Source organism: Sapajus apella, unplaced genomic scaffold (genome assembly GCF_009761245.1).
Source record: "Sapajus apella isolate SASKATOON/1434 unplaced genomic scaffold, GSC_monkey_1.0 scaffold7, whole genome shotgun sequence".
NCBI classification, from domain to species: Eukaryota; Metazoa; Chordata; class Mammalia; order Primates; family Cebidae; genus Sapajus; species Sapajus apella.
Window position 1 is genome coordinate 32,697,914 of NW_022436947.1, and position 15,801 is coordinate 32,713,714.

General features: G+C 35.8%; 1 protein-coding gene across 50 annotated transcripts in view; it reads left to right on the plus strand.

Moving 5' to 3' along the window:
• Positions 1 to 15,135, plus strand: part of NRCAM (neuronal cell adhesion molecule) — a 315,121-nt gene extending 299,986 nt beyond the window's left edge. For 27 of the 50 annotated variants that reach the window (XM_032276246.1, XM_032276243.1, XM_032276268.1 and 24 more), the window contains 4 exons: positions 3,448 to 3,579; positions 4,410 to 4,488; positions 13,204 to 13,215; positions 13,742 to 15,135. In XM_032276246.1, the coding sequence (XP_032132137.1) occupies positions 3,448 to 3,579; positions 4,410 to 4,488; positions 13,204 to 13,215; positions 13,742 to 13,979 (461 nt within the window). In that variant the 3' untranslated portion in view covers positions 13,980 to 15,135. Of the gene's footprint in view, positions 1 to 3,447; positions 3,580 to 4,409; positions 4,489 to 7,492; positions 7,555 to 13,203; positions 13,216 to 13,741 lie in introns of those variants that run through there. The other 23 variants (XM_032276251.1, XM_032276272.1, XM_032276277.1 and 20 more) reach the window with 3 other exon arrangements.
• The last annotated feature ends 666 nt before the right edge of the window (positions 15,136 to 15,801 follow it).

Sequence of the window (15,801 nt, forward strand, 5' to 3'; positions counted from 1 at the left end):
CTGGTATGACCACTCATTACCGCCACCCCGCCTGGTATGACCACTCATTACCGCCACCCCGCCTGGTATGACCACTCATTACCGCCACCCCGCCTGGTATGACCATTCATAACTGACACCCCGTCTGGTATGACCTCTCATTAGCCCCACTCCCTGCCCCCATTTGACCTCTCATTAGTGCCACCCCATCTGGTATGACCAGGTATGACCTCTCGTTAACGCCATCCACCTCCCCTCCTTCCTCTTTTACCTCTGTCCCTCAATTACCCAGTCTCTCTTATCACAAAGGATTTAAAACATTTGTTTTCACTAGACCCAAGAGTTTTTGTCAATTGTCTCCAAATGTTGGTTAAGGTCACAGTTTGCTCTTCCTAAACATTTCTAAGCATTTGAACAGGACATTTTCATCCATAGTGCATTCTTCATAAATGGTATAGAACAAATAACCATTTCCCTCACCCTGCCTCTTCCATGTTGATTCTGCGGTTCTGAGGACTCAAGAGGGTTTCCCTCAGAGACCTCCTACCACAGAGCACGGATTATCCATGACAGCAAACGATGCCAGAGCAGAAGACTGTTGTAAAGCCGACTTCCAGAAAACAAAGCAAATCTCATTCTTCTGCCTTATTTTATATTTTCATGTTCTTTATATGTGTTTAATTTATCATTTTGCGGATTACTCAAATAATACATGAATATAATCTTATTGTTAAAAAAATTCAGATAATGAAGATTCTCTTTTACTCTACTACCCAGCCCTACCCAGCCCTTCAATGGGTGACACCCACCCATTGAAACTGATTCTAGAAGGAAAAGCCCCGTAGGTTTAATTCTCCCTCCCTCTCTCTCTCTCTCTCTCTCTCTCTCTCTCTCTGTGTGTGTGTGTGTGTGTGTGTGTGTGTGTGTGTGTGTGAGAGTGTGTGTGTGTGTGTGTATGTTATGCATGATGGTGGTTATGGCTTGGATTTGTATGTCCCAGATGATTTTAGATTGTCCTAAGAAAGCTTGAAGCCTCTTTTAATCATTCTGCAATTTAAATCTTTTCTTTTATTGATGGAAAGTCAATCGAAATTGTTATTTACATTTACACAGTTTCTGTTTTATGTCAATTTCTGGTGCACTTGTGTGTGTCTGAATGTGACTGTGTGTGTGCACACATGTACCTATTACCATATTGTGCCTGACTATTTTAAATAATAGGGCAGTGAAATATTCAATCCTTTTTTTCTTTAGACATAGAGGCAGAAATTCAGCTTGGATGTTTGTTTACCACCCATCAAACATCCATCCATTTTTTTCATGGTTGCATAGCAGCAAGCTGCCAGTCAGTTTTGGCAGTCACCATCCTTGTAGAGCAATATCTGCACTAGTACCTGAGTATCTTATTTTTTCCCTTTTTAGTTGCATTTAATTAGATGAAAAATGTAAATGCTGAATCTTTTTATGACAAGGCTGTAAATCAGCACACTAAAAACAAGAACTCTAACTTTAATCAAATGCTTAAGAGACTTAATGCCATTTGGTATTTGGTTCAGTTTTGGAGAAAAAGCACAGAAAGACCAGGCATTAATTGAAAGAAAGATATTGCCAAAGAGGATGTAATGATGGAGTTTTGACACCTTTTTGCCTGTCTCAGAATAGGAAGTTTCTCTGGCATTTTATTCTTTAACTTAAGACTTGTGCAGGTTTGATGTCTGGATTGTTTTTAGGAATGCGTGACAGCAATATAATATAATGACTAGTAGCATATTCTCTGGAGTCAGTCAGACACAGGTTGCTCCAACTCTTGGGCAAGTTCTTTATCTTCCTTGGGCATGGATTTATTCCTGATGCCTACCTCAGAGAATTGTTGTAAAGATTAAATGAGGTATACCTTCAGCACAGTGCCTAGCCTATGGTAAGGGCCCACAAATGTTAGCTGTCAGTGTTATTACCATTGTCTTCATCTTCATCATCATGACTATGGCATGTGTATGGAAAGGGGAAACTACCTAACCTGGTGCTTTACTTGTGTGTGGCTTTGATACAGCTCAAAACTTCTCTAACTAATGAGGCACAAGGGCCTATTGGGAAAAGGCTACCAGCTTTTGACTTGTTTTTCAAATAATGTATTTTTGCTTCTCATTTTATTTCTTCTACATATGTCCATATTTTTTTTTACCTTCCTCTTCACACTTGATTTTTAGCATTTCCTTTTTTCTCCCTAAATTTCATATGGAGAAAAAAAGGCAATGAGATGCTATTTTTGCAACAGTAGCAGAACCTGGGATATGCGTAGTCATGTTTATTTCTGCATCCAGAGATCACACACACCTAACTCAACCATGTAAAATATATTCAGAAGAAATTCAGCCAAATTAAAAGCATGATATAAACCTGCTTATGGAGTCAAAAGAAGAAAATGTTTTATATTGATTATGGTCAAAAGAGAGAAAATAAAGGTCTTTTTAAAAAAAGAATTTATACCAGTTAATTTAAGCAAATCCGCATGGGCATGTCTGAATAGCCAGTGATGCTGCACTTTTTCCCATAAGATTGATACTTTTAAATAATACCCAAAATGCTAGTTATTCTGTGGTTTTCTTAGAAGTTTTGCATATTATGACTGATGGAATAAGAGGCTTCACATTTATTTACTCAAACAGAATAGATGCAACTGAAAGGATATGTATACACATAAGTGAGTAGTTTCTTTTCAAACTGGTCACTTAGCAAATAATGGTGTCACTGACCAAGAGATACTCCAGCCTTTTGAATGGATCCTTAGCCATAACAAATATTGATTCTTTGAGGGTGAATTTGGTTTTTCAGAAATTTCCACTCAGAGCCAACTCTTGTGAATGAGGTGAATAACAAATCTAAGTAATATTTTGGGTGCCAGTTGAGAGGTTATATAAAACAATACAGTTGTTTCCCTGATCTGGGAAGTTTCTTATATGGACTATTTTCTTTTTTAACAGGTCTTTTTTAAATACTGAAAATGGGAACAGCCTTGCAATGACAGTTTAACCTCTAAAAGCAGTGCCTTTGAAGAGAAAATACTCAATTATATGTATACATTCTTTTCTCTTTAATACTCAGTTTTATATTTTTCTCAATGTACTTAATGTAAAATGTATCCTGTAAACAATGAATACTTTATTCGGTTTAGGAATATGTTTTTATTGAGAATATTTAGTGAGAATAACTGAACACAATGTTCACCAGAGTTTGTTAGCATTTAATATTATTATTCAGCTTTCTCTATTTGAATTTTTTAATGAGTGAAGGTTTTTCAAAGTTAAGTATTTATATAATTCCCAATTAATAATTGGCAGATCCTACTTTGGGGCCACATGTCAAATACATGAAAGCTCACATAATGTGACAATTTTTACTCTAAGAGACTGCAGCAGTTCCCATCTCCCCTTAACCTATTGCCACCAACACCGTCGATTTGTTTTCCAGCGATGGCAAGCCGGCAGGTGGATATTGCAACTCAGGGCTGGTTCATTGGTCTAATGTGTGCTGTCGCTCTCCTTATCTTAATTTTGCTGATTGTTTGCTTCATCAGAAGAAACAAAGGTGGTAAATATCCAGGTAAGAAAGAAACATTAAAATTGCTTTGTAATGCTACATGATAATCCATTAAACTAAAAAGAAATCATGAGGTAATCATGTAGATTGTAATATCATGTCTTCCCAGAGCCATGAGTTTGGAATTTCTCTTCAAGTGACTTTTGATCACATTTTATATAATGGCAGTTTAACATTGTCAACGATCATAAGGCATTTGGAGGAGTAAATCAATGTGTTCTCTGAAAACATTATTGAGTTTACTCTTAGACTGCACATAGTTATGGATGCCTAAGTAACACCTAAAACCATCTGTCAAGAGGAGAGGTGGGGGGAAGGTGCGTAGAGAGTTTTTCAGAGGAAGTAATACATGAACTAAATCTTGATAGTCTTGATATTGTGATGTGTAACATTGCTTTCCCTGTAAGGTTAATGGTTTATTCAATTTAGTGGGTCCATTAAATTTATATTTTCTTTACCTGACCATTTTCCCGTCAGTGACAAGAAAAAAAAATCTGTGAAAGAATAGACTTACAAAAACAATTTGCAACCATTAATATAGCTACTAAATAGATTGGTAAAGTAGGGGAAAATCTTAGAAACTTAAATATTATTTCTTTATCAAGTGAGAGACTAGTCAACTTTATGTATTAACAAATGTACATTCTATTGGGCTGCCTCAAAAATAACTAAAACACCAGAATGTATGCATGGCCACTATATATGATTTTACAACATCTACTTGTCTATAGAATTATTTTTCACTGCTGTATATATCTCAAAGAATACTCTCATGGACTTTGAATAAGAAAAAACAAGATCAATAGATAATAATATCTTTTTGAAATTTTTAGTTAAAGAAAAGGAAGATGCCCATGCTGACCCTGAAATCCAGCCTATGAAGGAAGACGATGGGACGTTTGGAGAATACAGGTGAGCCCCTGCTTCTCTGCCCTTCATCTTCCCTGCCTACACCAACACAGTCCCAAGAATGGAACTTGGCCAGGACATGCTCTGCCTGGCATCTCATATTTTTCTCAAATGTAAGTTTAGGGTTACTTCCATGTCTCAGTGTTTACATGTCCCTCATGGTCAAACATTTTCATTTTTCATTAAAAAAATAAATTTTTATTTTAGTCATGATTTTGGAGGTGGAATGTCTCCCACTTTGTCACATTTTCCATAGGCCCATGCTGTGCTGATCAATCTAGCAAAGCCAGTGTGTTACTATGAGCATTAAAACAACAGAGAAGACCCTCCAAAGCCTGCATTGTAAAGAAAACTATACTTGTCATTTTCTAAACACGCTGTAATAAAACCAATGTGAACAAGCTTTCTCATCTAGAATTTGAAGCTAGTTTTCCTAAACAATACCTATACCCTTGCCCATTAATCATGAAATGGTGACTAGATTGTTTTAGAAGCTGTTAATTATTAAGAAATATCATAGCCCTCTGGGCAACATGTTACAGAACTTTGATAATACGTTCTGGCTTGACTCCATCATTAAGGGAAAATGTTAATATAACCTATGTGCTAAATTTTTAAAAAATATTTTCTTTAAACAAAGATATATCTTTTCAATTGAAAGAAAAGATTATTTTACATTTGTTTAAAAACAAACAAAATATATATTTATTAGAATAAAATGTGGGGATTTTGTTATTTTAAAAGTATGCCTTTTAAAAATACATTTTGTACCTTGTTTTTTTCTTTTTAGAAGCCTCTTGCTTATATAAAATCTCTTATATTATGCATTAGCCCATTTTGAGACATTGTTTGCAAGATGAAGAGGCTTTAGGTGAAATAAAATATTTCACTATTGTGATTACAAGGCAACATTTGTAGAGAAGATATTTATGTTAAGTTTTACTTGTCTCTAGAGCTCATTTTTGGTTTTTCCATGTCACTATCATGTCGGTGTCATAGAATATCATACTTTCATGTGACACAATGCTAAGGATGAAAAATAGAGAACTGATTGAGGAAAAGATATATATTTTCAATAAAATTGTTTTCATATCAATTTCCATGCAGATACCTGTGTTTTTCCTTTATCTCAGCCCCTAAGTTTTTATATTTTGATCTCTTAAAGAGAGATAACTATGTTTTCAAAAAGTCCTCAGAATTTCTGTATCTCATGGTACAGAAAAATGCCTAGCTAGGGTTGTCTTGATGTCAGAATTTGGTTCTGGAGCTGAAAGTGTATAAAAACCTCATGCAGCATCCACACTCATTCACCCAAGAGGTTTTTGTAACACATTGGAGCAGCCTACAGAAGCCCATAACCTAGGGCATCTGGATGACTAGAGCTTTGCTGAAATAATTCACCCTTATACATGTTTCTCCTATAAAGCAGGTAAGCTGACAATTACTAAATAACTTCTTATTTTTAGAGTTCTTGTGGCTATAATTCTCTACAGGATATGCAAACCACTCCCTTATTTATTGTGATGAAGCAAAGTCTTAACATGGCCTGGAAAAAACATGTATTTGCATGAATTGGAAATAAGCCATTGTTCTTCATACATTCTCCATGGTGATGGGTTCCTATTCTACATTATCATGCGTCAATGAATCTGGCAATGTACTGCTCACCATGTGGGGCTCAAACATCAACTTGCCATTATAGCGATGTGATCTGAGGTTATGATCTGAGGTCATGTGACTTTCCCAGAAAACTGCTGCCTACTCCATTAAAACTTGATTAAAATCAAGGTTGATATTTGGGTGATGGTATACTAGAAGCCCAAACCCCACCACTACACAATGTATCCACATAACAAACTTGCACATGAACCCCCATGGAACTATAAAAAAAAAATGGAGGTTGACTTTTATGAACAAGCTTGGAATTAAAAGACTGTTAGTTTTACTTTCAGCTCGGCCATTGCCTGTGATTCATAGTTCTGTGATTTGTATTTTCTTCTACAAGCCATCTTCTAACAACTTTAATATAATTTTCTGTCTGGAGCAGTACATAGCAAGTATTTGGTTACTGGCCTCATAATCACTGTGTTTACATCTATTTGGACATATTTCTTTGTCTTAGTGTTAATTTATATGTACTGTGTTGGTGAAGTGTTTTCAGATAGCTGTCTTTAGCTTAGTTAGGCCTTAGTTTCTCAGGAAAGAAAGACTTTTTCTTTGGGCTTATTGAGTGCAAACCCAATTGACAGGAAGACAGAAACACCTGTACACTTGTCATACGTGTAATGATGTAAATTTGGGAGGTGCCAAGGGAAATAAGGTTCTGATGGGTGTCTTCAATTCGCAACATAACTCAATAATGTAATTTTTAAAATGAAACTAAAAATTCATAAGGACAATCCCACAGCAAAATCACTTCCCCAAAATTCCAACCAGTTTTTTTACTTTGATTTACAAAGACAGGGCTTTGTCCTTTGATTTCCTGACACTACCTCAGAATGTTTTCCCTTTGGTTTATTTTTTATTTAAAGAAATCCAAAAATGTTTATTATCTTAGAGGCTGTGATTAATGAAAACAGTTCCAACTGTTTATTAACAGAATCTTTTATTTTTAATAATACATTTAAGTGTCATTCACTTCCTGAAATCACCAGGGTCCTGTCTCTACTTTGCACCTTCTGTAAGTTTTGAGCTCTGTATTATTTATGGATTCTCACTGTCTTTCATTCCAAAAGCAATTATTATGCCGATCAGATATACACAAAATAAGTGTAAATTAATTCCCATTTCTGATTTGCTGATTATCTAGTCTGAGGATGAAACCTTTTCTACATGACTGGCTCTGAGCCAGATGATATTTTATAGTGCAAAGAGGGATAGAACCTCACTGGTGGCCAAATGTGATTATATGCTATAACCCTGTGCCCTTACTCTGACACCCACCCCCAAGCAGTTACTCTCTGGTGGAAGCCTGCAGCTTTCTTTGTTTGTTTCTTTAATTATACAGACAGTAGGATCTGCATCCTTACTAGCATATAGAAAAATCAGAGAAACAATGCAACCAACAGTGTAAGTATTTTTTTATTCTTTAGATCCATTTTCCTTAAGACCAGAATAAACCTAGGTCATAAACCATATGCCCATGTTACTTGAACTCATAATTTACTACATAATAGGTGGCTCTTGCCACATGAATCTTGTCATTCATGTGAACATGGGCTTGTGGCAAGCATGCTAAGCCATGCTTATAAGGCTTGAATGATACCAAGATGTGGCACATTTGTCATATACATTAGAGTTATTTTGCTCACAAAACATGAACTGGTTTGTGAGCAGAATAATAATGGACTTTCAGAGAGTAGGTAGGAAAGAGTATTTGGGTCATGAATGTCACTAGAGGTGCAATGTGGTTTGGCCATGGGAGGGTGGTAACAACAGGAAAATCAGACAGAATTATCAGAGATTTAACTGCTGTTGCCAAATTTTACTCAGTAGGATTTAATGGATGTGCACACTTCTGAACAAATTGTTGTTGAAAAACAATTTGAACTCCCTAAAAATTTATTCTTAGGGTAAGAGAAAGGAAAGGATATATTACAGTGCTTTGGCTGCCATCATGAAACTAAGAGGGAATGAAATTTATGTTCAAATTTTTCTTTAATTTCTAAAATACCCACTGTCTCCTCTATTATTTTACAGTGAACTCATTCTGCCAGTATTTATTGAGTGCCTACTGTATGCCAGGCTTTGGGAATATTCAAACCAATAGGATTTGGTTCCACACTGGGCATTTATAGCCTAGTGATGGGTGCAGGGAAGTAAAGGAACAATGACCAGAGTGTGAAAAGTGCTATAGAAGAGATATAACTAAGGTACCAAGAGAACAGGAGCAGGAAGCTGACGCCAGGTGAGCAGCATAGAAGGAGGGTGGCACAGAGAGTCTTCCCAGGGAAAGTCGTGCAGTGTTAGCATTGTGATAGGAACATTTCTTTCCACTGCACAATGATCTTGATTCATGAATGTAAGTATCAAGAATATACTGGATATTGTATCAATACTTATATACTGGATATGTTGTAGCTATATATATCTTATTTTGAAATCCATTCAACCTTTGATAGCCAGAACTAATAATTGATACCTGATACACACCACCTTAAACATTCTCATTAAAATGTGAATGAATTTTTACTTGTTTTGTATAGCTTTGACCACTACACCACTAAATATAAAAGAGAGAGACAGAGAGAGTCATATATATCTATATGACTTTTAAATCATCTTCTGTGACTTCTTAATTCATCTCATTTGGGAAACTCCCCTTGCATATTTAAACTTGACATGGAAATTTCACTGAATACAATGACAAAAGCAGAATATTATTTACTATTTCGTTACAAAATTCATCTTGGAGTTGAAAAAGGCAAGCCCTAATACAGTGCGTCACACAGAGGCGTAACCACTTAACACATCTCGAAAGTTCTGTGTGTGGGTTACACAAGGTATTTCTTAGAAAAAACAAATCTGTCTGAAGTAGGGGCCTGGAGTATTGAGAAGAGGTTGATGGAGATGGACACTTAAACTTGTTGAACACAAACCATGTGCCAGCGCTGTGCCTATGACTTATATAATTTTTTCTCATTTAGCCAGATTCTAATTATTACAGTAAGATACGTCACAACACTTAACAAAGACTGGACTTAAAAAGATCTCGCTGCCTTTGAATGGCTTTTTCTGGAAAGACTGTTAGAGGAGGGAGGATCCCAGTTTCTTCTCTTCTTTCAAGCACAGCCTGTGTTGCTGTTCATTCTCTCCTCTGCCACAACCGTTAAGCTGGAATGAATGGATGCTTTGGGGGAGCCCCTTCTTCGCTGGTCATTAACTGTAACTGATATGATTTCGTATGTAAAAACCCAAATGAATCAAAAAGCAAGTACTATAATGAGAGAGTTTAGTAATGTTGCTTGACACAAAATTAACATAAAAGTCTATTATATTTCTGGGTACCAACCAGCAAGCAATTGGAAAATAAGATTTTAAAAATTATTCTTCTTACGATAGCATAAAAATATGATGTAGGAATAAAGCCAATGAAAATATCTTCCACCAGTTTCAATACCCTGTATTCCATTCCACTGGTCAATCTGTCTATCTCTGCACCAAAACTATATTGTCTTAATAATACAGGTTTTAATAAGTCTTGATACATGCTAGGTTCAGTTCTCTAACTTTACTTGTCTTTTTCAAGAGCCTTTTAAATATTCTCAGCCCTTTTCTTTTATTTGTACATCTTAGAATCAGCCTGCCAAGATCCACATAAAAACCTGCTGAGCTTTTACCAGAAATAAATTGAAGCTAAAGGGAAATATGGGGAAGGTTAACATATTTACTGTATTTGAGTCTCCCATCCATGGATGTGGAATATTCCTCCATTCATTCAGATCTTTAATAACTCTGAATAAAACTTTTATTTTCTTTGGAGGTCTTACACATAAGTTTGTTGGATTTGTCTTTATATGCTTTATATTTATGGTATTAGAAATGGAATAGTATTTTAATTTTATTTCCTAATTGCAAGAGCATAAGTAAAATTGACTCTTATGCTAATCTTGTATAAAGCGACATTATTAAACTCTCTTTTTATTCTAACATTTACCTATAGATTCTTCTGCTTTTCTACATACACAGTCTTATCAGTTATCAATAATGATAGCTTCCTTTCATCTATTTCTTTTTCTTATCAAATTGCTTAGGACTTTTAATGCAGTTTTGATTAGAAGTGGTGGCAGCAGCCATCATCATTATTATTTCTGATTTTAAACAAAGTTTTCAATGTTCACCATTAAGGATGATGTTTACTGTAGGTTTCTTATAGCTACCTTAATCAGGTTATTGAAGGATTCTATTCCTTCCTTCATGTTAAAAATAAATATGTTCCTAATGTTAGGAATAAAAATACATTCTATTCCTAATGTTTTTATCATGAATGGGTGTCGAATTTTTTCATATACCTCTTTCTAAATTTGCTGAGATTATCATAGATATTTTTATTTTCTTCTGCTAAAATGATGAATTATATGAATTGATGTTTTAATGCTAAAATAAATCTGCATTCCTGGAATAAACCCAAGCTGGATATGAAATATTATCTTTTTAGTAGATTGCTAAATTTGATTGGTCATAGTTTGTTTGGGGATTTTTCATCTATGTTCGTGAATGAGATTAGCCTGTAATTTTACTTTGTTAAAGTGTTCTTGTTGGTTTTAGATATCAGTGTTATACTAGCCTCATAAAATGATTAAAGGAGTAGTTCTCATGATATATTTAAACTTTAATATGCCTGGAACTGAACCATTGATTTTCCCCTCTCAACAGGCTTCACTCCATAATAACAGCACTTCCAAGCTTCCTGTTGCCCAGACCAAAAATCCTGGCACCATCTTTTTCTCTGTTACTCCATATCTAATCCATCAGAAAATCCTGTTGGGTCTACCTTCAAAACATGTTCATAATCTGTGCATTTTATACCATCTCCAGTGTTCCACTCTGGTCCAAATCACAGTCATCTTACTCCTGGATCGTTGTAATATTCTCCCCTGACTCTCTAGAGCAGAGGTCGGCCAACTAAATATTTTAGACTTCACAGGCCACATAGTCTCTGCTGCAACTCTGCAATTCTGCTATTGTAGTGCAAAAGCAGCCACAGACATTATGTAATAAATGGGCATGGCCTAATTTACTAACCCCAGCCCTCTAAGGTAGGCTATTCTCAACACTGATAACAGAGTAGTGCTTTTAAAATGTAAGTCAGAGCATGTCACTTATTCTTTGAAAACCCTCCTAGGGCTTCCTATCTCAGAGATGAAGGCAGCATTGTTACAATGTCCCACAGGCCCTGGTGTAGCCCTGCCACCCTGCTTACCTTATGCTTATCTTAACTCCTACTTCTCTCTCTGTCTCTCTGTCTCTCTCTGCCTCTCTCTCGCTCTCTCTGCCTCTCTCTCTCTCTCTTCCCCCCCCCCACCCCGTCTGTCTCAATTCAGCCACACCAAGCTCCTTAGTGTTCCTGAAACATGCCAGGCTTGCCCTCACCTCAAGGCATTTATACTGCTTGTTACTCCTGCAGGAACTGCTCTCCCTCCAGCTGTCCACTCTACTAAATCCACTCTTTTAAAGTTGTTGACCATATACTACTGCTTGATGAGGCCTTCCTGGACATCCTATTTAAATGCCAACTTTTCATCCCTTCTCCAACACCTTCTGTCATCTTTACTCAGCTCTCTACTTTGCATGGTGCTAATCATCTCCTGACATAAAATACACATAATTTGTATTATGTAGATTGTTAATTGTATTTTCCTCCCTAAAAATAAGGTCAGGGTTTTAGTCTATTTTGTTTGCTGCTATATTCCCAGTGCCTAGAACAGTCTGTCTTAGAGTAGGCACTCAATAAGCACTTATTGGATAAAGGGATGGGTGGATAGATGGCTAGACCAAAGAAATGATACAGATAGCAACTTCCAGTAGTGTATTCCTTGGGATGCTAGTTCTACAAAGCAGAATACGACTAACCATTGAATCCAGGTGGCAAAATTCTGCCTATTACTGAACTCTTCAGCTGAATTAACAGTCGCACCAGAACAGGAGCTATATTTCACAGGAAGTACTTAATAATTAAACCCCAGGGATGCTGTGTAAGCTATTTTCATAACAGATTAGGCACTCAATGCTTTGTCCTCTGAAATTCCCCCAAACACAGCCAACCCCAAGATGATAGCTTTCCAGTTGTTTATTAGCAGTGGTGATATTATAGCTAATTCAGTTTGCAGCGAGTAATCGTGTATTACTGAAACAGGTTGTTTTCAATGGCATGTGCCACTGTTATATTATGCTAGCATTTTTTCTCAGTTTTGAGATTTTCTTCTTGGAGAAAAATTGAAATCCCTAGTAAAAGTTATTGTCAAAAGAGCCAGTATACTTATAGATCTTGAAATATTTGTATCTTGGCTAGAAAAGAAAAGTCACTGAAACAGAGGGAGCAGTAAAGACTTAGCACAAACTGCTAGATTAAATACTGCAGCCAGTGATACCTTTTGTATATTAAGGCTTTTCCATTTTTGCTAATACTGTATATATTTCCTATTTTGCCTTGCATTTTTGTTTTTTGAAAGAAAACAAAATGTTGGATCCTGTCATTGACTTTTTCTATTTTTTTCCCAAATGTTACCTATTAACAAATAAGTCAATGTGCACAACTAGTTATTTGACCATATGGGTGAACAGTCTAAAACATAATGATTACTCTTTGACTTCAGAAATTGTGCTTAAGGGTTCAACAGAGAAATAAGCAAAAAAGAATAATAATGGAATCTTATAAAGTCATATTAAGGTACACTCCTCAGATTCCCATCCAACATGGTCAGGCTACATAACACACATAGGAGAAGGGAGCTGAGGGGTTAACATGAGCATTGGAAGGGTTTGCTATTACATGTTTGGAATCATTCACATTCTTTAGAATATATTGGCATGCCATTCATAGTACAAATGTAGTGCTTTTAAGTTAAAGTGTGTCTCTTTCCAGATTAATAAATATTTACTCATTAACTAAAATTCTTACCAAAAAAAAATACTGTGTACTATCAGTATAAGGATTTTGCTTTTCTTCTTAGGCTATTTTCATTTGTTTCTTCTGCATCCTTTTAATGGGATTTGTAGGTCTCTTGAAAGGTAAGGTTGAAGTTTACCAGTCTGGCCTGCATTGATAACAAAATTATTTGAAATGCAGGATTTTGCTTCTCCTTCTGTCTCAGAAAAAAAAAAAAATCCATATTTCACACTTAACCAAAATCATGCTCCATTCACATCCAAGGAATCAGAGATAGTTTGCAGTTTAACATACTAACTTCTCTATTTGCCATAAGCTTTCGCCTTTTTGAATTCAAAATAGTGATGATTTTTCTACTTTTCTCAATTCTTTCTTATTTAATGCTTGTGATTATTTCTGGATTGCTTTCACTTCAGGAATCAGAATTTGTCATTGAAATTAACATGCACAATTGGGAGCCATCCACTCCACTGAGGACTTCATGATTCAACCATTTCTGCTCCTAATTTCCATTCCAACTCACCCTCGTCATTGGTCAGAGAAGCCCAGGACTCCAAACGCTTTCTCATAATTTGCATGCATGATCTTTAAAAACAGAAAATGTTACTAAATGCCAATCTTGACAAAAATGTTTTCTCTTTCTTCCAGTGACGCGGAAGACCACAAGCCTTTGAAAAAAGGAAGTCGAACTCCTTCAGACAGGACTGTGAAAAAAGAAGACAGTGATGACAGCCTAGTTGACTATGGAGAAGGGGTGAACGGTCAGTTCAATGAGGATGGCTCCTTTATTGGACAATACAGTGGTAAGAAGGAGAAAGAGCCGGCTGAAGGAAACGAAAGCTCAGAGGCACCTTCTCCTGTCAATGCCATGAATTCCTTTGTTTAATTTTTAAGCTCTTTGCCAATATTCCGTTTCTCTAGAATGTTTATCCTAAGCACTTGTTCGTCAGCCCTCTCATACTATGAACATATGGGTAGAGAGTGTGTTTTCTGCTGTATGTTAATATTATGAGAATAGTTAAAGCAAAAACATAACTCAGTCAAATGATATGTTAATGTGAACTGGAATGCAAAGTGCATACTTTTTCATTCAAAATAGGTATTCTTGATTTCCTCAGAACTGAGAAAAAATAATGCAACATCACCAACAGATCCTGTTATTTCCTCTTCAGGATACAACTCAATATGATGCATGAAAAATGCTCCACATTTAAAGGACATACCTGTGTATGTTATGAAAACATGGTTTGATACTTTGTTTATACTATCCTCAGCTGAACCCCTAAATATGAATTCCGTTTTCATTGTCAAGAGTGTTACTGTAGTATTCTCTAGGACTTCAATGTCTTTGTGGACATTGTTGTGAAACTGGTGACTCTATGTCTAGCTGTCGTTAGTCTTTTTGGGAGACTGTTAGGAACAGTATGTACAGTATATACTTGCTAAATGAGTTCATTATGACAGTCGCATTGCTGATGCTTACTGAGAACTATTACCTGCTCTTGGCTTCTGTTACTCTGTAGGCTTCTTAATCTTCCAGGCATTACAGCAGCACAGTATTCTACTTTGTACATCATTTCTGTGTTCCGTTGTTTTTAGGCATAAACAATGTGTATTGCAATGCATTTCGGCATTTGTGCCATACTGAAAGAATCAAAAACAAGTCATTCAAATTAAATTTCAAACATTACTCCAGAGAACACAGGGCAAGACACATATAGTGCCTTCAGACATTAAGCATTCCATAACATACTGCATTCTGTATTAGCTGCTCCAGTCCATTCTGAGTCCTAGATTACTGTCATTGTCAAAAAGCAACTTTTAAAAAGCAGAGTTCATGAAAACTGCAATGCTGGGAAAAGAAGGAAACATGAAAATAAAAATAATGAGACAGCTTATTTGAAATAGCATTTCCTCATAAGCATAAAAAGAAAAGCTTTGTCACCAACTGAAGCACGTAATGATTTTATGGTCCTTTATGGCTTCTGCTACATTCAGTAAGAAAGGTGTCTACATTCTAGAAAATTAATTTTAAAAATTAAGTTATTCCAACACCAAATATATTACTGTTGGCATACAATAGCATGTAATATATTACTGTTGGCATACAATAGCATGCCAACAGTAATATATTATTCTCCAAGACTTTACCTATCTGAGTTCAAAACTCTGCAGCATTAAGCAATGTGTATGCAAATTGCTACAGACACATTTCAGAGTCTAAGAAATCTGACAAGTGCTTAAAAGGCCAGTGGTCCAAGGGATTACATCTGCAGTTTAAAAAGTAAATATATCTTCTGTCATATTCATAAACAATATCTATCAAATGGGTTGCCTCCAAGTATGAAAATCTATAACAACCTATGGTTGAAGGAATGCTCGGTTTCATTTGCCAATAAATTGGTTTCTCATAACTTGCATCAAGTTTAATTTTAAGTAAAGCTTTTTATATGTAGATATTTTGTTGAATTTGTAAATACACTTAAAGTGTAGATGCTATATGCTTATAGGTGTTACATACAAATAAAACTGCAATGATTATGTTGTACTGTATAAGAAGTAAGCTAATTAATGCAGTGAATGGGATTGGAAAGCATCTACTTAAATACCTGTTGGGTTCCCCTCTCCCCCTGCCTTTTTTGCTGTGAAACTGAAATAGTGAATTTTTCTACATATCGACAGCAGATTTCTAGATGAAATCGTCAGAG